The following is a 22430-nucleotide window of genomic DNA, read 5'->3' as shown; positions in this document are numbered from 1 at the left end:
TGAGGTGGCCACAGAGTGGCACGACTGCAAGAGATTTTGGAGGTGGCAGCAGCATGAGAAGGCCATAGAGTGGCAAGACGACAAAGTATGGAGGTGGCAGCAGCATGAGGAGGCCACTTTGGCTCTGCACAATTAAATACGTTTTGGTTCCATTTAATATTAAATATTTAATCAATTTTATTTAAAAAAAAGAAGTGTTGCCTAAGACAGGAGAGAATCGGTCTCTCAACGACCAGAAATTGTGGCGATGGCAGCAGCATGAGGATGCCACAGAGTGGCACGACGAGAAAGTGTGGAGGTGTCAGCAGCATGAGGAGGCCAGATTAGCACGACAACGAGAGATTGTTGAGGTGTCAGCAGCATGAGGAGGCCACAGAGTAGCACAACGACAAGAGATTGTGGAGGTGGCAGCAGCATGAGGTGGCCACAGAGTGGCATAACAACGAGAGATTATGGAGGCGGCAGCAGCATGAGGTGGCCACAGAGTGGCACGACTGCAAGAGATTTTGGAGGTGGCAGCAGCATGAGAAGGCCATAGAGTGGCAAGACGACAAAGTATGGAGGTGGCAGCAGCATGAGGAGGCCACTTTGGCTCTGCACGATTAAATAATACACGTTCTCCCTCACAAAAAGCTTGGAAAATTGATTGTCTGGGAATTTCCATCGAAGATTGCGAAAATATATTTGTGAATTTATATTTTGTTTCTTATAATTTTAATCAAGTTTTGGTTCCATTTAATATCAAATATTTAATCAATTTTATTTAAAAAAAAGAAGTGTTGCCTAAGACAGGAGAGAATCGGTCTCTCAACGACCAGAAATTGTGGTGACGGCAGCAGCATGAGGAGGCCACAGAGTGGCACGACGATGAGAGATTGAGGAGGTGGCAGCAGCATGAGGATGCCACAGAGTGGCACAACGAGAAAGTGTGGAGGTGTCAGCAGCATGAGGAGGCCACAGAGTAGCAGAACGACGAGAGATTGTGGAGGTGTCAGTAGCATGAGGAGGCCAGATTAGCACGACAACGAGAGATTGTGGAGGTGTCAGCAGCATGAGGAGGCCAGATTAGCATGACAACGAGAGATTGTGGAGGTGTCAGCAGCATGAGGAGGCCAGATTAGCACGACAACGAGAGATTGTGGAGGTGTCAGCAGCATGAGGAGGCCACAGAGTAGCACAACGACGAGAGATTGTGGAGGTGTCAGCAGCATGAGGAGGCCACAGAGTAGCACAATGACGAGAGATTGTGGAGGTGGCAGCAGCATGAGGAGGCCACAGAGTGGCACTACGGCAAAGTGTGGTGGCCACTTTGGTCCTGCACGATTTAATAATACACATTCTCCGGCACAAAAGGCGAGGCAAATATAGTTGAGCGGACAACTGGATGTTCGGGTTTGACGGGTTCGGCCGAACTTCACAAAAGGACTCGAACTTGACACCGAACCCAAACCCCATTGAAGTCAATGGGGACCCAAACTTTTGAGCAGTAAAATGGCTGTAAAAATGTCATGGAAAGTGCTAGAGGGCTGCAAATGGCATCAACATGTGATTAAGAGTATGGCAAGTGCTCTGCAAACAAATGTACATAGGGAAATAACTTTAAATAACATAAAATATGTAAAAATAATAATCTTGATCTAGAAGGACGAGGTCCATATGGAGTAGGAGGTTGAGGAGGCGAGGGATGTGGCGGTGTAGGTGGAAGTAGCGGTGGAGGAGGAGGTAGTCTACACAGTTTTTGGGTTTTAATTTTATTTATTTATTTTTTAATTAGTGTACATCCCAAAACATTGGAAAATATAACCTGTGATAACCCCCTCCAGTCGTGCTAAACACACGTTCAGACAATACACTGGCTGCAGGGCAGGCCAGCACCTTCAAGGCGTAAAGGGCAAGCCCAGGCCATGTGACCAATTTGGAGACCCAGAAGTTGCAGGGGACAGACCCATCAGTCAGTTCGTGTAGGCGTGTGCAAACATACTGCCCCACCATGTCGCATGTCCCAGTGATGTTCACGATCCAATTGGATATCTGCCCTATCAACTTTCGATGTTTTTTCCTGCACCTACCATGTCGATCGCGGTTAGCGGGGAATCAGGGTTATACCCCGGAGAGGGAGAATGAGAAAGAGAGACCACATCCAAGGGAGATCAATGGATGAAATTTAATTGTGATCGAGCGGAAATGTGGGAGAAGCTATAAAACAGAAGAAGTGAAGGAAAGGAGGGGGCGAGCGGCAATTACCCACTCCCGACTCGGGGAGGTAGTGACGATAAATAATAATACAGAAATCTTAAGATGCCCTGTTATTTGAATGATTAATTAAAAATGATAGGGAATGTCACTGCGGTATTTTGTATTAGGAAACGTTAGACAGGAGAGGCCCTGCTGCCGCTTTGTTGACTCTAGATAACTGCTGCCTTATTGCATGTCCCTGTGACGTCCAACATTCATTTGGATATCTTCTCTATCAACTTTCATTCTTTTCTGAGCCTACCATATTGATCACAGTTATCGGCGAATCAGGGTTCCACGCCTGAGAGGGAGCGTGAGAAAGAAAGACCATATCCAAGGAAAGTTAATTATTTCAAATTAAATATGATAGAGCAGAAATGTGGGACAAACAATTGAAGCGCAAATGTGGGACAACTTGATAAAGTTTAAGCATTGAATGAAAGTAGGTGGCGCGCATCATATAAAGAAGAATTTCTGAAATTTAATTCCCCGTCACCTATGCAGAACAGGGGTTTATATCCGGCAAAATTGGTAAAATGTCACCTGACAATGTAACAGACGATTTTGTTAAATTTATGTTTCTGTCACCTATGCAGAGTTGCCCCCCGTGACGTCCACCATCCATTTGGATATCTTCCCTATCAACTTTCGATGTTCTTTTCTGAGCCTACTATATTGATCACGGTTTTCGGCGAATCAGGATTCCACGTCAGAGAGGGAGCGTGAGAAAGGGAGACCTCATCCAACGGAGGTCAATGGATGCAATGGGATGAAGCGGAAATGTGGGACAAATTATTAAAGCAGAAGGATCAAAAGAAAGGGCCACTTAAAGACAAATTTTAGAAATTTAAGTTCCTGTCACCTATGCAGAGCAGGGGGTTTCTATCCGGCAAATTTGGTAAAATGTCACCTGACAATGTAACAGAAGATTTTTTTTAAATGTATGTTCTTTTCACCTATGCAAAGGTGCCCCCATCACGGTAAAGGAGGTGGCACGCATCAGAGAGTGAGAAAGATAGACCACATCCAAGGGAGAAAAAATTGATTGATTGAGCGGAAATATGGGAAAAGTTATTAAAGCAGAGGGATCGAAGGAAAAGGCCAATTAAAGACTAATTTTAGAAATTTAAGTCCCTGTAACCTATGCAGAGTAGTGCCAGAAATGGGTTAATGTCACCCACCAATGAAACAGATAGATTTTACTAATTTTGCTCCCTGTCAACTATGCAAAGCATTTTTAAAACCCTGAAAATTATAGCTGTATTTCTAGCTTAAATTGCACACTGACTAATGCTGCAAAGGCACCAGATGTAGGATATTGCCAAAAAAAGAGTGTTTTTTTAAACCAGATTGCAGTATTTCGAGCTTGGATTTGAATTATTTTTGTACTAAAATAGGCCACTAAATGCTTCTACCGCAAATAACTGCAACAGTGAACTGCGTATATATTTTTCTTTTTGTACTCAAATACAGCACTAAATGATTTTACCACATATAACTGCAGAAGTAAACTGCTTATATATTTTTCTTTTTACACAGATATAAGCCACTAAAGGCTTTTCAACATGGCACTTGCACCCCAAGAACAAATTGCTGGAATGACAGAACTGTATAATGGCTATTTGGAACCCCAAATAATCTTTCCCTGCACTTGTAAATTGCTTTCATAGCACTGTCCCTAGCACCTTCTGACATCTCCCCATGCACTAAGATGCCGTTAAATGATTTATCCTTTTTCTGCACTTATAAATCATTTTTTGATTTTTTTTCGTCACAATGAGGTTTTTTTATTGCTGTCCCTAGCGCCTTCTCACGACTGTCCTTGCACTCTGAATGCTGGAAAATGTCTGAATCCAAGATGGCCACAGTATTTATAGAGCTGTGACATCACAGGGCTGGCTGCTGATTAGCTGCATGCCTGGCATTATTGGTCATCCCGCCTTACCAGAGTTCCTTGCCCCATGTCCTCACATGTGGAGCCACCATTTTAGGAAAAACTGCGATTCATTATCACGAAGCGTGAGGAAATTCGCATTTGTTGCAAATCAAATTTTTTCTGAAATTCCATCTTGTCAGCTTCGATTCGCTCATCAATACTGATCACCTATCCTGAGGATAAGTCGTGCATATCTCCTCCTGGAAAACTCTGATAAGTCAATCAACATACAGTATATAATTTTTTTTTATGTAGAATGATTTAATACTTACCATTTCATTATGATATGCAGATTGGTTTGTTGTATATCCATAAGGAAGAAGAATATATTTTCCATAGTTGTGAACTGAAAGGTACATAAGCATATTGGACTTCACCTGCTCAAAAAGTTTGACCACGCTTTTGGTTTCAAGTTCTGATGCAGCACTTGGACCACAGAATACATAACTTTCACAGTCAGCATCTGCTCCAACAGCTAAGGATTTAATTATAGAAAAAAACAATCAGGCATAAATATATCATAAAGTTTTAAAAGCAAAATCTGTCTTGTCTTTGTTATAAAAGCTTACTGTAATTAACAAATTACACAGTATTGCAAGAAAGGGTGGATGGATGTTAGGATGAAGCAGAGTGCTCTAAAAAGATGGAGATCAGGATTTCCATGTCACCATTCCTTACAACTGGACTCTGCCACCTATGGGTGGCAACCTGCTTACAATGGACAAGGTTGCATTGTGGGTAGGAGGAGCAATGGGGGCTACATAAATTGTGAGGAGAAGCAGGAGAAGGTATGATAATTCTAGTTATGAAAAGTAAGATAGTAGGCTTTACCAGGAGGCCAATGATGAGGTTAAATGACTTTAAGAGGGGAGGAGGGGGGGGGGGTACCAGTTAAGCTGTAGTGTAAGGAATAATTAGATAATATCAGTTTGGATTTCTAATCTGATATGGTTACATATTAAAAATCCTAAATCCCCCCCCCCCCCCCCCCCCAAGGGAACCAAATTGGAAGAGGTTATGTGTTTTATTTTCCCTTGCTAGTTCTTCTAACCTGAAAATGAGATCAACCCTATGGACCCATTTTGGTGGTGTATTGGATTTTCAGAATGTAGGGATGAGAATTTGGGCAGCTGACAGCCTCTCACTAATATTAGTTTGAGTTTTGGGATACTGTCTCAAGAGATAATGGAAGCGCAATACCCGCCATTTGTAAGACTTATATGATCTCTGACCAATATGGCACTAAGGCACTAAGGCACTATGTGGTGACACAACCACTGTAAGTGGAAATACATTCCTAAGTCTGTACCACATCTCCAGCAGTTAGGATTGCAATGCAGGTTAAATTTATGTTGTGTAAGTGGGGTTAAATGCTATGTCTTATAGCCCCAATCTTGGATTCTAATACATTTAGGTGAATTTCCAAGCTGTTAATAAACACAGTTTAGTGGTGGGGTGAGATAACTGTAGCTGTCTGCATGTTTTGGAAACACATTTCTGGGCAAGTTTAAGCCAGAATCATCTCCAGTGATCTTTGGCAGTCAGGAGAACACAAAATAGTACCATATTTCTGTGTAAATTTGTTATATAATATATTAGAATGACTGCACTGAACAGAAGTATTTAGTTCTTCCTAAATGGCAATTACACCTACTTTTCTGAAAACATCAAGAGCAGTTGAAAATATTTGTATATCTGCAGGAACTAGAAGATTTGAGCTACTTTCACACTCGAGTTACTTTTTTTTTGTACTGAAATAGGCCACTAAACGCCTTCACCACAAATAACTGCACTAGTGGAATGTGTATATATTTTAATTTTTGTATTCAAAATAGGCCACTAATTGCTTTCACCACATATGACTGCTGAATTAAACGGAGAATATATTTTTCTTTTTATACAGAAATAGGCCACTAAAAGCTTTCACCACAAATAGCTGCAACAGTGAAGTGTGTATATTTTTATTTTTGCAATAAACTAGGTCGCTAAACGATTTCACCACAAATAACTGCAACAGTGAAGTGCGTATATATTTTAATTTTTGTACTGAAATAGGCCACTAAACGCTTTTACCACAAATAACTGCAACAGTGAAATGCATATAGATTTTTCTTTTTGTACTGAAATACAGCACTAAATGCTTTCACCACATATAACTGCAGAAGTGAACTGAGCATATATTTTTCTTTTTCCACAGATATAAGCCTCTAAAGGCTTTTCAACATAGCACTAGCACCACAAGAACAAATTGCTGGAATGACAGAGCTGTATAATGGCTATTTGGAACCCCAAATAATCTTTTCCTGCACTTGTAAATTGATTTTCTAGCACTGTCTCTAATGCATTCTGACATCTCCCCCTGCACTAAGATGCTGTGAAATGATTTTTCTTTTCCCTGCACTTCAGGAAAAATATTTTTTTTTTATTTTTTTTGTCACAATGAGGTTTTTCCTATTGCTGTCCCTAGCGCCTTCTCACATCTGTCCCTGCACTCTGAAAGCAGGAAACTGTTTGCATCCAATATGGCCGCCGTATTTATAGGGCTGTGACATCACAGGGCTTGCTGTCTGCTGATTGGCTGCATGCCTGCCATTATGGGTCATCCAGCCTTACCAGAGTTCCTTGCCCCATGTCCTCACATGTGCAGCCGCCACTCACCACTCCATTATCTTCTTCCAGGCCCCTGGCTGCACTGTCCTGACTGCATACAACATTAGGCTGTAGTAAAGTTTGGTGTGCACTATGACCTGATGTACATCATCAGGTCAAAGTGCAGTGCAGGCCTAGAAGAAGATTAGGGAATGGTGAGTGCAGGAAGAGTGCAAGCAGAAAAGTTAATTGATTTATTTTATGCCGGATCTAAGGTGTTTGGAAGTTTGGGGTTTGCAGGGTCTGATATAGATTGGGGGTCTGATCTGAGGTCTGATAAAGTTTGGGTAGTCTGACCTGAGGTCTAATAAAGATTGCGGATCTGATTGGGGGGTCTGATATGAAGTCTGAAAGCTTGTGGGTCTGATTTGGGGTACTTATGTTTATATAACTGAGACAGGTCAGATCCTTTCCAAGATGACAGTGAAGGCTAGGCAAGAAAGAAAACTGGACCAGTTCATACCACTGTTGTAGTCTGCCAGAAGTCCATTGGGTCAGGGAAGAGGGCATGTGCCAGAGATAGGACAGAGTCTAGGTAGGACTAAACCTGGGCATTGAGCTGGTAGTTCTCGGTTTGCTGATTACCATCCGCCTGGCGTGACATGTGTAAAAACTGCTCCATTTCTTTGAGTAGACTAAGGTTGAGACCGAGGTTGCTGTGGATTCTTCTGCCTGTGGCAGCAGAGCGAGCACGAGGTGCGACAAGTTGCATATACAGTGTCTCCTAGTAATAAAATAATTTGGCCTCCATTTCAACAGGAGGAAAACATTCCTCATTTTACTTTGATAGCAAGGGTCTAAAAGCAAGGCTATCCATCACTGCTTCATGTGAATGATACATTTGTCAGTACGTAAGCAAGCAAGCATACAGCTCGTCATTCTGCTCAGTGCGCCCGAGGAGCCAGTTCTTTCCGGCTCTGCCCCTCACTGAGACATTTGGGTTTGCAAGTGGGTTTTCTGCAACTTAAAGACAGAGAGGCACAATTAAATGTCCTTCATTTTTTACAAACACAGCTATTGACACTTTACTTTGGGAATAATTCAGTATCAATGCCAGTAATGGATTTTGGCCTTATGTGCATTCAAATACACAGATTCAGAAAAAAGCAGTCAAACTGCTATGAGATTATTCCCCACCCACATCAACACTTGCATCAACACGAATGAGTATGACCCCCCCCCCTCCCCCCCCCACACACACACGCACACACCAACATGGTCAGGAGATGCTTTGGTTGTAACAGATTTGGACCTACTTTTTGATTTGCATTTACACAGAGATTAAAAACCATATTCTCTGGATTGTAAAACATGCATTGCAAACTTGTATTGAGATTATCAGCCGGCCCCCTCCATCACACACCATAACAGCAACAACTGTGCAGGGAAGGAGGTTTGTTTTCTTTGTATAGTGTAATTAGCATTTACATTTTGCTGGTAGAAAAAATATTGTATTGCTTTTGATACAATGCAGCATGTTTAAATACAATGCAAATATGATACACTGAAACAATGCAAATTAATTGCTCCGCAGCAAAATGCCAGCTTATTGCTGTACTAGCAATAAGCTGGCAATGAACCTATGTAGAATCTTAAGGTTTGGAAAAACATACATATCTTTCTTTCTGTTCAAGTATAAGAAAAAGAAATCTTGCAGGTGGCCACTTTTAATGTTCTGCAGCAGCTGCATTATATGGCAGTAACTGCAGCTAGAAGGCACTGCCTGTTTCTGTGCCAGCCACAGTCACACCCTGAAAGCTTCCCCTGCTTAATGTACTAGTCTACACAATTCTTCTTCTTTCTAGTCTTTTCCTTCGCTTTCCTGACACTAGAATAGAAGCTTGATTGTGACTGTACACTGTCCTAAGTTTGTTTTCTGCCAGAGACTGCTACACCAGTGCACAGTCATTCACAGAATGACATTCTGCTTGTTCTACTAGGGCACTACCCTGCTTGCCGCCCACTGATTGGCAAACAACCTGGATGAGCCAATCAGCACAAGCCCTCCTCCCCACTTTCTCTCAAGGTCATGTGAGTGTCCTTCTTCCTCCTTCATACTTTTTCCTACCCAACATATGCAATAAAATGGTGAACCCCTTTTTACTGGGTTTGTCCTAAGCGAAACTGAAAAGCTTTGGGTTCGCTTTTCGGACAAGTTTTTGTGAAATTCATAACAAACCTGGTTCTGTACAAACTGGTTTCCTCATCCTTACAGTAGACATTTGTTGCTGTTCCAGAGACATCTTAAGCAGTCTGTGCACAAGTAAACTTCTGCACGTGTACACCATTTAGTTTTCTGTGCAGAGGTGGGGGATTGGGTGGTGGTGAAGGAGTGACCAGAGAAATATCTGCTGGTAAATGATGGCGCAGAGTTTTGATTTACTTTTCTTGAATTAGCTTAGGCCAAGACACCACTGTGATGTGCCCTGGCTCAAAGTCCCTTAGTGCACACCCTAAAAGGTTTGAATATTTTTTTTTTCTTTCTCACCCAGAAAAGGCTAAAACAAAAACGGAATAAGTTATATAAACTACAAAATTAGTCCATCAAAAAATAATACTCATCCTGCAGAAAAATAATTCCCAGCTGTGCCGCACAAGCATGACCACATTCTCCATTCATTGCTAGGTGACTGCTAAAAATATCTGAGGCAGTGTTTGGCTATTTCTGGAACCGAGGGTGGCCGTGTATGCTCCGGCTTTACATTGGTGCCCTGTTCTGGAAAAAAGAGCAGATCCCGGAGACGGTACCTGCACCCATCTGACATCGGTGTCATATGCTAGCTATATGCCATTAATGTCCCATATTGGAATACCCCTTTAAGGATCAACCCTATTAAACCATATAGCCTGGTAGGGTTGATTTAGCTGACTAAAACGATACCTGTCTTTTCTTTCTAGGTGCCGTTGTTTTGGAGAAATGTAGACTTTTATTATTATGCAAATCAGCCATTGGAGCACCAAGAGGCGGGATTATATGGTTTGAGCACCATTTCAGCGAAGCACCTGGTGCTGACTACAGATGCCTCCAGCGCTCCAAACCATCCCCCCTCCTCTTACATTAACAGTGCTAGACCTGAATGGATGGAATTTTCATTTGCAGAGATTCTCTGCAACAAAGTTTACCACATGTGAAGTTATTACGCTACTTGCACACGTTGCGGATTAGATGTTATTTTCTACACGGATTATGTTCAGAAAAAAAACTGCGTAATACAGTACCGGCAAAGTGTATGAGATTAAATAAATCTCATGCACACTTTGCTTTTTCATCCGCAGCATATCAATTATGTTTAAGATTTTTGGTGCAGATTTAACTCTTTTCAATGGAAGAGTGACACAGTATCTGCAGCAAAACCACTTCATATCTGCACCCAAAACTGCAATTAACGCATGTGGCTTTTGGGGTGGTTTTGGTGCAGAAACATAAATATGCAAGGAATTTTGTGCTGATCAACTTCATGTTTACCTGAACCCATGGTTAGGCAGCCTTAGGCCCCTTTCACATGAGCGAGAGTTCCGCGCGGGTGCAATGCGTGATGCAAACACATTTAGCTCGCACGGAATACGGACCCATTCTTTTAAATGGGGCTGTGTACATGTGCATTGGTTTTCAAGTATCACTTGTGCGTTACGTGAAAATTGCAGCATGTTCTATATTCAGCGATTTTCACCCAAGACTGGCCCCTTAGAAGTGAATGGGGCTACGTGAAAATCGTATCGCATCCGCAAGCAAGTGCGGATGCGATGCGTTTTTCACTGACGGTTGCTAAGAGATGTTGTTTGTAAACATTCAGTTTTTTATCACGCGCGTGCAAAACGCATTAAATCGCATTGCACCCTGCTATAAAAACGGAACAATCGATCGCAGAAAAAACTGAATGACTGTTTGCGAAATCGCGCATTTTTCAATGAATGCATCCGCAACGCATCCAGAAATAATCTGCACACGCTCGTCTGCAAGGGGCCTTAGATACTTCTGAGAGAAAGGACTCACTTGTGTTGCTATGCAGACACAGGGCAAAGACAGGACTTTCTGATTTATCATCACTATGTGAGCAAAACTTATATTTTCATATTACCTTGTAATTTTGAACCCTGAAGTAAGGACTTTGGGGCACAATTATCCAGACCAGCAATTTTGACATTGGTCTTAATAAGCCTTATACCGGGCGGTTTATGAAGAGGTTTATGTAGAGGCGCCGGCCCGGTTTATAGGTTATGTGTTGTAATTCTTTTTTTTTTTTATATTATCACTAGAGATGAGCGAATTGAATCAGACGGAATGGAGAAAAAATTGAATCACAACGAATGCGAATTTCCTCTCGCTTTGTGGTTACAAATTGCAATGTTTCCTAAAATGGCGGCTACAATGGCAGCTACACATGTGAGTACATGGGGCAAGGAACTCTGGGAAGGCGGGCTGACCCATAATGCCATTCATGCAGCCAATCAGCAGCCAGCCTGCCCTGTGTCACAGCCCTATAAATACGGCAGCCATCTTAGAGTCAGACTTTTTCCAGCGTTCTGAGTGCAGGGACAGATGTGAGAAGGCGCTAGGAACAGCAATAGGAATAACCTCATTGTGACAAAAAAAAAAAAAAAACATTTAAAAGTACAGGGAAAGGATAGGGAGGAATCATTTCACAGCATCTTAGTGCAGGGAGAGACGTCTGAAGGCGCTGAGGACAGTGCCAGAAATGTGATTTACAAGTGCAGGGAAAGGATAGGGAACAATCATTTTACAGCATTTTAGTGCAGGGAGAGATGTCTGAAGTCGCTAGGAGCTGTGCTAGAAAGACCTCATTGTGAAACAAAAAGCGATTTACAAGTGCAGGGAAACATTATTTAGGGATCCAAATAACCATTATACAGCTCTGGCATTCCAGCAATTCGTTATTGTTATCGGGGTGCAAGTGCAATGTTGAAAAGCCTTTAGTGGCTTAAATCTGTGGACAAAGAAAAATATATGCGCATTTCACTTCTGCAGTTATTTGTGTTAAAAGAGTTCAGTGTCCAATTTCAGTACAAAAAGGAAAAAAAAATATACGCACTTCACTGTTGAATTTATTTCTGCTAAAAGAGTTTAGTGGCCTATTTCAGTACAAAAAGAAAAATATATTTTCAGTTCACTTCTGCAGTTACAGGTCCTTCTAAAAAAATTAGCATATTGTGATAAAGTTCATTATTTTCTGTAATGTACTGATAAACATTAGACTTTCATATATTTTAGATTCATTACACACCAACTGAAGTAGTTCAAGCCTTTTATTGTTTTAATATTGATGATTTTGGCATACAGCTCATGAAAACCCCAAATTCCTATCTCAAAAAATTAGCATATCATGAAAAGGTTCTCTAAACGAGCTATTAACCTAATCATCTGAATCAACTAATTAACTCTAAACACCTGCAAAAGATTCCTGAGGCTTTTAAAAACTCCCAGCCTGGTTCATTACTCAAAACCGCAATCATGGGTAAGACTGCCGACCTGACTGCTGTCCAGAAGGCCATCATTTACACCCTCAAGCAAGAGGGTAAGACACAGAAAGAAATTTCTGAACGAATAAGCTGTTCCCAGAGTGCTGTATCAAGGCACCTCAGTGGGAAGTCTGTGGGAAGGAAAAAGTGTGGCAGAAAACGCTGCACAACGAGAAGAGGTGACCAGACCCTGAGGAAGATTGTGGAGAAGGACCGATTCCAGACCTTGGGGGACCTGTGGAAGCAGTGGACTGAGTCTGGAGTAGAAACATCCAGAGCCACTGTGTACAGGCGTGTGCAGGAAATGGGCTACAGGTGCCGCATTCCCCAGGTCAAGCCACTTTTGAACCAGAAACAGCGGCAGAAGCGCCTGACCTGGGTGTCATGATCTTACCTTCTTGCTGTTCTCCTTCGTTTGACATGTGCTGGCGGCCATCATGGTTTCTGGGTTTCTTGTAGCCTCCCACCCTGCGGCTTCTCCTTCCCACTGGGAGGAGCTGGATGCCTAGCTCATATATATAGTAGGTCTGTGGCTTCAGTTCCTTGCTTGGTCCTCCTGTGTTCACATGCTTCTAAGACTGCTGCTGCTTCTGGTTCCTGATCCTGGCTTCGTCTGACTACCCTGCTGGTTCCTGATCCAGGCTTCGTCTGACTACCCTGCTGGTTCCTGATCCAGGCTTCGTCTGACTACCCTTCTGGTTCCTGACCTCTGGCTTCGCAAGACCCTGCTTCGGTTTAGCCATCCGTTTGGACTTTTGCCTTACAGCTGATTTTCAATAAAAGCCTTCTTATTTCCACTTATCTCTTGTTGTACGTCTGGTTCATGGTTCCATGACATTAGGACCAAGCCATGAATTCTGACGGTACAGGGCCATCCTCGCTACCTACGCTGGTTGCCAGACTTGATCAGCAGGATCACCTGTTGGGTCGGTTCGCTGTGGCGTTGCAAACCCTGCTTGAACGCACAGCTCATTTAGCTTCCGTTGCCGATGGGTCGGTTGTCGCTCCTGGGCCCGCTCCTACTGCCGCTCTGGTTGTTGTGCCAGAGTCTACCCCGACACCTGTTGCTGCGCCTGCGGTGTTTCGGGGTATGACCGGTTCTGCCCCCCTTCCACAGCGCTTTGGGGGAGAGCCAACTCAGTGCCGAGGTTTCCTTAACCAGGTGGGCATTTATTTCGAGTTGCTGCCACATGCCTTTCCTACTGAGAGATCAAAGGTGGGCTTCTTGATCTCGCTGCTCTCGGACAAGGCCTTGGCCTGGGCCAGCCCTTTATGGGAGAACAACAATCCGGTGGTTGCCGAGTTTTCCGGTTTTGTTGCTTCTCTTCGGAAGGTATTCGATGTGCCGGCTCGTGCTGCCTCTGCTGCGAAGCTCCTTATGTCCATCAGACAGGTTTCACGATCCGTAGCTGAATACGCCATTGAGTTTTGTACCCTGGCAGCAGAGGTGGGCTGGAATAATGAGGCTCTGGTCGCTGCTTTCTCTCATGGTCTCTCGGATGCCTTGAAGGATGAGGTTGCAGCTAAGGACCTACCAGTGGAGCTCGAGTCTCTTATTTCTTTCCTGATCTTGATTGACACCAGACTCAGGGAGAGACCTTCCTTTAAGGAGAGCCTGCGGAGGCCTTCTAACAGATTGGCGCCTACGTTTGCTGTCCCACCCGTGCCTCCCTCTCCTCCCACGCCTCCTGGGGATGACTTGTCTGGGGGTGAACCCATGCAGCTGGGGTTTGCTCGCCTGTCCGAGGGGGAGAGGGCACTCCGGAGACGAGAGGGCCGATGCATGTACTGTGGTCTCGGTGGGCATTTTCGGTTGGCATGTCCGAACCGTCCGGGAAACGCTCGCACCTGAGATCCTGTCGGGGGCAGATCTTGGGTGGAGTCTCCTCGTCCCCGGTTTCCCGTGTTGACAAACCACTGATTACTGTTGTCCTCTCCTGGGTCGGGGGCTCGGTGACGACCCAGGCGTTGGTGGACTCTGGTGCTGGTGGTTTGTTCATTGATAGTGTGTTCGCTGCCGCCAATTCCATTCCTCTGCAGCCTCGAGGTTCCCCACTGGCTCTTGAGGCGATAGACGGCAGACCCCTTCTGCCGCCACACGTGACTCATGAGACCCTTCCAGTGGGGATGGCCATTGGTGCCGTTCACAGAGAGTCGGTCTGTCTCCAGGTTATTTCGTCTCCACACTACTCGGTGGTCTTGGGGTACCCCTGGCTCCAGAAGCATAATCCGACTTTCGATTGGAGATCGGCCGAGATCCTCTCGTGGTCACCGCAGTGTGGGGCTAGTTGCATCCATGGGTCTGTCAAGTTGCTGTGTACTTCCTCGGACTCTCTGTTGCCTCCTGAATACGAGGAGTACCGGGATGTATTCGATAAGATGCGTGCGGTTGCCCTACCTCCGCACCGCCCATACGATTGTGCCATAGAGTTACAATCTGGTGCCGTTCCTCCTCGTGGCAAAGTCTATCCACTGTCGGTAGCGGAGAATGAGGCCATGGAGGAGTACGTGAGGGAGGCGCTTTCACGCGGACACATTCGCAAATCCTCGTCCCCGGCAGGGGCTGGATTTTTCTTTGTGAAAAAGAAGGGCGGTGAGTTGAGGCCTTGCATCGATTACAGGGGTCTCAATCGCATCACGATCAAGAACGCTTACCCGATACCCTTGATTTCCGAGCTGTTCGATCGCCTCAAAGGGGCCACGGTCTTTACCAAACTCGACCTGAGGGCGGCATATAACCTGGTAAGGATCAAAGCGGGCGATGAGTGGAAGACCGCGTTTAACACCAGGACCGGTCATTATGAATCCTTGGTTATGCCCTTTGGGTTGTGCAATGCGCCCGCAGTCTTCCAGGAATTCATCAACGATGTTTTCCGTGACCTGTTGCAGCAGTGTGTGGTGGTCTATTTGGATGACATCTTGGTATATTCTGAATCCATGGAGGCCCACATTTTGGATGTCAGACGAGTGTTGCAACGGTTACGAGAGAACAAGCTGTTCGGTAAGCTTGAGAAATGCGAATTTCACCGATCCCAGGTAACCTTCTTAGGTTACATCATTTCCGCTGAGGGGTTCTCCATGGATCCTGAGAAGGTTTCGGCTGTCTTATAGTGGCCCCAGACCAGTGGTCTTCGTGCCCTGCAGCGCTTTTTGGGCTTCGCCAATTATTATCGGAAGTTCATCAGGGACTTTTCCATGCTAGCCAAGCCTCTCACGGATCTGACCAGGAAGGGCAGTAATCCCCAGGTCTGGCCGCTCGAGGCCATCCGAGCTTTTGAGGCTCTAAAGTCCGCCTTTGTGTCGGCTCCGATTCTGTCGCATCCCAACCCTGGGTTGCCTTTTGTCCTCGAGGTGGACGCGTCTGAGACGGGAGTAGGCACCCTTCTGTCTCAGCGTAGAACACCAGAGGGTCCTCTGCTTCCTTGTGGGTTTTACTCCTGGAAACTGTCTTCCGCGGAGTGCAACTATAAGATTGGTGACAGGGAGTTATTGGCCATCGTGCAGGCCCTTAAAGAATGGAGGCACTTGCTCGAGGGCTCGGTGGTTCCGGTTCTCATCCTGACGGACCACAAGAATCTGACCTACCTCTCTGAGGCCAAGAGATTGACACCACGTCAGGCCAGATGGGCTCTGTTCTTGTCACGTTTTAATTACGTGGTCTCCTACCTACCCGGTTCCAAGAACATCAGAGCGGATGCCTTATCACGGCAGTACTCCGAGCTGTCCGGGGAGGAGTCGATTCCGACTTCGGTCATACCTCCGAATCAGATCCTGGCCGCCATTCGCACCAGCCTGACCTCTCCCCTGGGTGAGCAGATTTTGGCGGCTCAATCTGGTGCTCCCTCTGGGAGACCCAACGGCAGATGTTTTGTGCCTGAGGAGTTGCGCACTCGGTTGTTGCGAACCTACCATAACTCCAAGGCCGCGGGGCATCCTGGAAAGAATCAGCTGTCCTGGGCTGTTTCACGTCTGTTCTGGTGGCCTTCTCTACGTTCCGACATCGCCGCATATGTAGCGGCATGCTCCGTTTGTGCCCAGAGTAAGTCCCCTCGGCACCGTCCGTCGGGCCTTTTGCAACCCATAGCCACCGGGGAGCGTCCATGGTCACACCTGGGGATGGATTTCATTGTGGACCTCCCTGCATCCCGAGGCCATACGGTCATTCTCATGATTGTGGATCGGTTTTCCAAAATGTGCCACTGTGTTCCTCTCAAGAAGTTACCCTCTGCACAAGAGTTGGCCACGATTTTTGCCAGGGAGGTCTTCCGGTTGCACGGTTTGCCCAAGGAGATTGTGTCGGATCGGGGGAGTCAGTTTGTGTCCAGGTTCTGGCGCTCCTTTTGCTCCCAGTTGGGGATTCATCTCTCTTTCTCCTCGGCCTACCACCCTCAGTCCAATGGGGCCGCAGAACGATCCAATCAGGCCTTGGAGCAATTCCTTCGTTGCTATGTCTCCGATCACCAAGACAATTGGGTTGACCTCCTGCCTTGGGCTGAGTTTGCCAGGAACACGGCGGTGAACTCTTCCTCTGGGACGTCTCCCTTCATGGCCAATTATGGGTTCCAACCTGCCGTGTTACCGGAGGTATTCTCTCCCCAGGATATTCCGGCTGTGGAGGATCACCTTTCCGTCCTACGTGCTTCTTGGGTACAGATCCAGAGGTCCCTTGAGGTCTCTGCGCAGCGCCAGAGACTCCAGGCTGATCGCAGACGAGCGCCCGCTCCTTCCTACCAGGTCGGAGACCGCGTATGGTTGTCCACCCGCAACCTCAACCTTCGAGTGCCCACTCCCAAGCTGGCGCCTCGCTTTGTTGGTCCCTTCCGAGTGCTTCGCAGGGTAAACCCGGTAGCCTATGCCCTTGCGCTTCCTCCTGGCATGCGGATCTCCAACGTGTTTCATGTCTCCCTGTTGAAGCCACTGGTGTGTAATCGTTTCACTTCCTCGGTTCCTCGGCCTCGTCCGGTCCAAGTGGGCAATCGTGAGGAGTATGAGGTGAGCAATATCCTGGACTCACGCCTGGTCCGCGGTCGGGTGCAGTTTTTGGTTCATTGGCGTGGTTATGGTCCAGAGGAGCGTTCCTGGGTTCCCTCCGCAGATGTCCATGCTCCTGCCTTGCTCCGAGCCTTCCACGCACGCTTCCCTCAGAAACCGTTCTTTACTCCGCGGAGGAGGGGCCCTTGAGGGGGAGGTACTGTCATGGTCTTACCTTCTTGCTGTTCTCCTTCGTTTGACATGTGCTGGCGGCCATCTTGGTTTCTGGGTTTCTTGTAGCCTCCCACCCTGCGGCTTCTCCTTCCCACTGGGAGGAGCTGGATGCCTAGCTCATATATATAGGAGGTCTGTGGCTTCAGTTCCTTGCTTGGTCCTCCTGTGTTCACATGCTTCTAAGACTGCTGCTGCTTCTGGTTCCTGATCCTGGCTTCGTCTGACTACCCTGCTGGTTCCTGATCCAGGCTTCGTCTGACTACCCTGCTGGTTCCTGATCCAGGCTTCGTCTGACTACCCTTCTGGTTCCTGACCTCTGGCTTCGCAAGACCCTGCTTCGGTTTAGCCATCCGTTTGGACTTTTGCCTTACAGCTGATTTTCAATAAAAGCCTTCTTATTTCCACTTATCTCTTGTTGTACGTCTGGTTCATGGTTCCATGACACTGGGCTACAGAGAAGCAGCACTGGACTGTTGCTCAGTGGTCCAAAGTACTTTTTTCGGATGAAAGAAAATTTTGCATGTCATTCGGAAATCAAGGTGCCAGAGTCTGGAGGAAGACTGGGGAGAGGGAAATGCCAAAATACCTGAAGTCCAGTGTCAAGTACCCACAGTCAGTAATGGTCTGGGGTGCCATGTCAGCTGCTGGTGCAGCTAGCTATCAGGAGATTTTGGAGTACTTCATGCTTCCATCTGCTGAAAAGCTTTATGGAGATGAAGATTTCATTTTTCAGCACGACCTGGCACCTGCTCACAGTGCCAAAACCACTGGTAAATGGTTTACTGACCATGGTATTACTGTGCTCAATTGGCCTGCCAACTCTCCTGACCTGAACCCCATAGAGAATCTGTGGGATATTGGGAAAAGAAAGTTGAGAGACGCAAGACCTAACACTCTAGATGAGCTTAAGGCCGCTATCGAAGCATCCTGTGCCTCCATAACACCTCAGCAGTTCCACAGGCTGATTGCCTCCATGCCACGCCGCATTGAAGCAGTCATTTCTGCAAAAGGATTTCCGACCAAGTATTGAGTGCATAACTGAACATAATTATTTGAAGGTTGACTTTTTTTGTATTAAAAACACTTTTCTTTTATTGGTTGGATGAAATATGCAAATTTTTTTTAGATATTAAAACAATAAAAGGCTTGAACTACTTCAGTTGGTGTGTAATGAATCTAAAATATATGAAAGTCTAATGTTTATCAGTACATTACAGAAAATAATGAACTTTATCACAATATGCAATTTTTTTTAGAAGGACCTGTATATGTGTTGAAAGCGTTTATTGGCCTATTTCTGTCACTACCAGAGCTTTGAGACGTTCTCACAGCTCTGCTTCTCCACCCCTGTGATGATGTCACGTAGAGCTTGGAGGAGTTCTCACTGCTCTGTTTCTCCACCCCTGTGATGATGTCACGTAGAGCTTGGAGGAGTTCTCACTGCGATGTTTCTCCACCCCTGTGATGAGGTCTTTACTCCCAGCTGTTCCTCCTGCGTTTGATTTCCCTGCCTTTAAATCACCCCTCCTCCTATTGTAGGGCGTGGATTATATTTCTCATTTCAGTTGTAGCTCTTGCCTGAGTATCTTCACTTGTAAGCTATCAGTTCACTGGACCTGTGTTCTGCTGCAGCAAGCACTCCGGATATTGCCAGCTGTCCTTGGATCCGTCTTCTCTGCGGCTGCAACTCCTTCAGCTAAGTGTGCAGACATTGTTGTGTACCTGACTATTTTCTGACTGGATCTGAGGTGGCCACGGTTCCTTCCATATACTAAGCACAGCACCGGTGGCCGTGCCCCTTCCACTATTGTAGGGGTTACAGTGGTCATCAGTCTTAGGTACGCGGGCATGCCTCGTTCCACCATTTGGATCCGGGCATGTGCTTTAGCAGCATAGGGAGAGCTTTGAGGGTCTGACAGGGGTCACCCTTTATCTTCACTAGTTTGTGGTCCGGTCAGTAGCTCTTTGTTCTGTGTATACTCTTGTTGCTCACAAACAGCCGTGACAATTTCAGTACAGAAAGAAAAATATATATACGCACTTCACAGGTGCATTTATTTCAGCTAAAAGCGTTTAGTGGCCTATTTCAGTGGAAAAAAAGAAATATATTCTCAGTTCAATTCTGCATTTATATGTATTGAAATCATTTATTGGCCTGTTTCAGTACAAAAATAAAAATATATAAGGCACTTCACTGGTGCATTTATTTGTGGTGAAAGCATTTACTGGCCTATTTCAGTACAGAAATAAAAATATATTCTCAGTTCACTTCTGCAGTTATGTGTTGAAAGCGTTTAGTGACCTATTTCAGTACAGAAAGAAAAATATATAAGCACTTCACTGGTGCATTTATTTGCGGTGAAAGCGTTTAGTGGTCTATTTCAGAACAAAAAAATATATATTTTTGTTGCTTTTAAAGGGCTTCTGTCACCCCACTAAAGTGATTATTTTTTTTTTGGGCTAGTGAAATTTGTTATATTGCGATATATGACAATATAATTGTGTTACTTACTTTGATCCAGCAGTTTCTGCAAAAAACAAAGTTTTAATATATGTAAATTTGGTCTCTACCAGCAAGTAGGGCGGCTACTTGCTGGTAGCTGCTGCAGAAATCCGCCCCCTCGTCGTGTTGATTGACAGGGCCAGCCGGGATCTCCTCCTCCGGCCAGCCCTGTCGGCATTTCAAAAATCGCGCGCCTGTGTTGATTCGGCGCAGGCGCTCTGAGATGAGGAGGCTCGTCTCCTCAGAACTCCCTCAGTGCGCCTGCGCCGATGACATCACCGAAATAGAAGACTTCATCGGCGCAGGCGCACTGAGGGAGTGCTGAGGAGACGAGCCTCCTCATCTCAGAGCGCCTGCGCCGAATCAACACAGGCGCGCGATTTTTGAAATGCCGTCAGGGCTGGCCGGAGGAGGAGATCCCAGCCTGCCCTGTCAATCAACACGATGAGGGGGCGGATTTCTGCAGCAGCTACCAGCAAGTAGCCGCCCTACTTGCTGGTAGAGACCGAATTTACATATTATAAAACTTCGTTTATTGCAGAAACTGCTGGATCAAAGTAAGTAACACAATTATATTGTTGTCACGGAACCATGAACCAGACGTACAACAAGAGATAAGTGGAGATAAGAAGGCTTTATTGAAAATCAAGCTGTAAGGCAAAAGTCCAAACGGATGGCTAAACCGAAGCAGGGTCTTGCGAAGCCAGAGGTCAGGAACCAGAAGGGTAGTCAGACGAAGCCTGGATCGGGAACCAGCAGGGTAGTCAGATGAAGCCTGGATCAGGAACCAGCAGGGTAGTCAGACGAAGCCAGGATCAGGAACCAGAAGCAGCAGCAGTCTTAGAAGCATGTGAACACAGGAGGACCAAGCAAGGAACTGAAGCCACAGACCTCCTATATATATGAGCTAGGCATCCAGCTCCTCCCAGTGGGAAGGAGAAGCCGCAGGGTGGGAGGCTACAAGAAACCCAGAAACCAAGATGGCCGCCAGCACATGTCAAACGAAGGAGAACAGCAAGAAGGTAAGACCATGACAATTGTCATATATCGCAATATAACTAATTTCACTAGCCCAAAAAAAAAAAACACTTTAGTGGGGTGACAGAAGCCCTTTAATTTGTTTAGTTCATGTAAAAGTATGTCAGACAGAGAAGTGCCATGCCATGCACAGAGGAGTGGCAGAAACATAAACGTTTCTGGAGCAGGCAGAGGTCACAGCAGATAAAGGGGCGTGCAGCAGGAGTCGCAGCGAGAGGCCTGAACTCCTGGTGTCATCTCGCAGTCGTGTCTTGACCAGTAACCCAGCGGTTCTTGATTGGTTAACTCGGTCATCCACTTCATCCCAACTGACATCAAACACCCCCAGCCAACAGTCAGTGGGTTCATCAGACACAACCCTTAGTTGGCATAGCCTGGGAGCAGGTCCTGTGCCCTCACCTGTCCTCAACCTGCTTCTGTCCTTTTATGTTCCCTCACCCAGAGAAATATTATATATGCTGTGGCCTCGGCTCCACTTTTCAGCAAAGACGAACTACTAGAGGGCAGTCAGCAGCTACAGGCCAGCCAAGATGTGAAGGAGACTTCGGCCACTTCATCCGCTAGGCTGTCACTACCAGACATCTGAGAAGCTCTGACAGATGCCTTTCAGAACCTCCTCCTTGAGCTTCCTTTGTTTTGCTTTCAGTTCCTCATCTCGTTAGCCTCTCTCAGCTGTCATGTAGTTGTACTGATTGCATCCCTTTAAATTCCTCCCCATAGTGCATCAGTGTGCGGTTTATATATACTTCCTGGAGTGTGTGTGCATGCTGATCCTACTTCCCAGTCTTCTACAAGATAAGTGTTGTGCATTCATTTGTGTTTTTCTGTTTGCTGGATCCCAGGTGACCCTGACTCCCTCCGTATCTAGTGTAGGGAGCCGGTGGTCGTGTCCCCTCACTATTATAGGGTGTTCAGGTGTTATACAGTCGAGGTACGAGGATATGCGATCATCTACCATTGGGATTTTCGCATAGGCTGAGCAGTCAGGGAGAGTGCCAGGTCTAATGCAGGGGTCTCCCTTTTTGTTCCTTAGTTTTGGATCCAGTGAGTCGTATATTCATTTTGTGTTGTCTTGTTTCCTGTACACCTTCCGTGACATTGGCGTGGAAGTAGTGATGAAGAGAATGGCGTGAAAGGTGGTATAGTTAGGCTCCTGATCTAGAGACAGTTGAGGAAGACATCAGTGACATGCAGACAGTACTCGATGATGATGATGTAGCTGATCTCACTTGGTAGCCGGGTGACGAAGGGTCTTCATCATCAGGAGAAGAGGGTGGCAGCTTGCCCGTGAGGCAACGGCTGAGCCAGCAAGGTGGTAGCATGGCTGGGAGTCAGCAGGGTGTCAGCATTTGGAGGTCGGGAGCCAAACGTGCCCAGGGTAGACCA

The 22430-nt window shown here is 45.9% G+C and overlaps 1 protein-coding gene across 1 annotated transcript in view; it reads right to left on the bottom strand.

Annotated features, from left to right (window-relative positions):
- Positions 1–22430, bottom strand: part of LOC122945409 (carboxypeptidase O-like) — a 236667-nt gene that overhangs the window by 26412 nt on the left and 187825 nt on the right. Inside the window, exon 9 of the mRNA XM_044304480.1 lies at positions 4444–4646. Within this exon, the coding sequence (XP_044160415.1) occupies positions 4444–4646 (203 nt within the window). The remainder of the gene's footprint in view (positions 1–4443; positions 4647–22430) is intronic.

The sequence above is a fragment of the Bufo gargarizans genome, chromosome 8 (assembly GCF_014858855.1).
Source record: "Bufo gargarizans isolate SCDJY-AF-19 chromosome 8, ASM1485885v1, whole genome shotgun sequence".
NCBI classification, from domain to species: Eukaryota; Metazoa; Chordata; class Amphibia; order Anura; family Bufonidae; genus Bufo; species Bufo gargarizans.
This window is presented reverse-complemented; position numbering and strand designations above follow the sequence as displayed.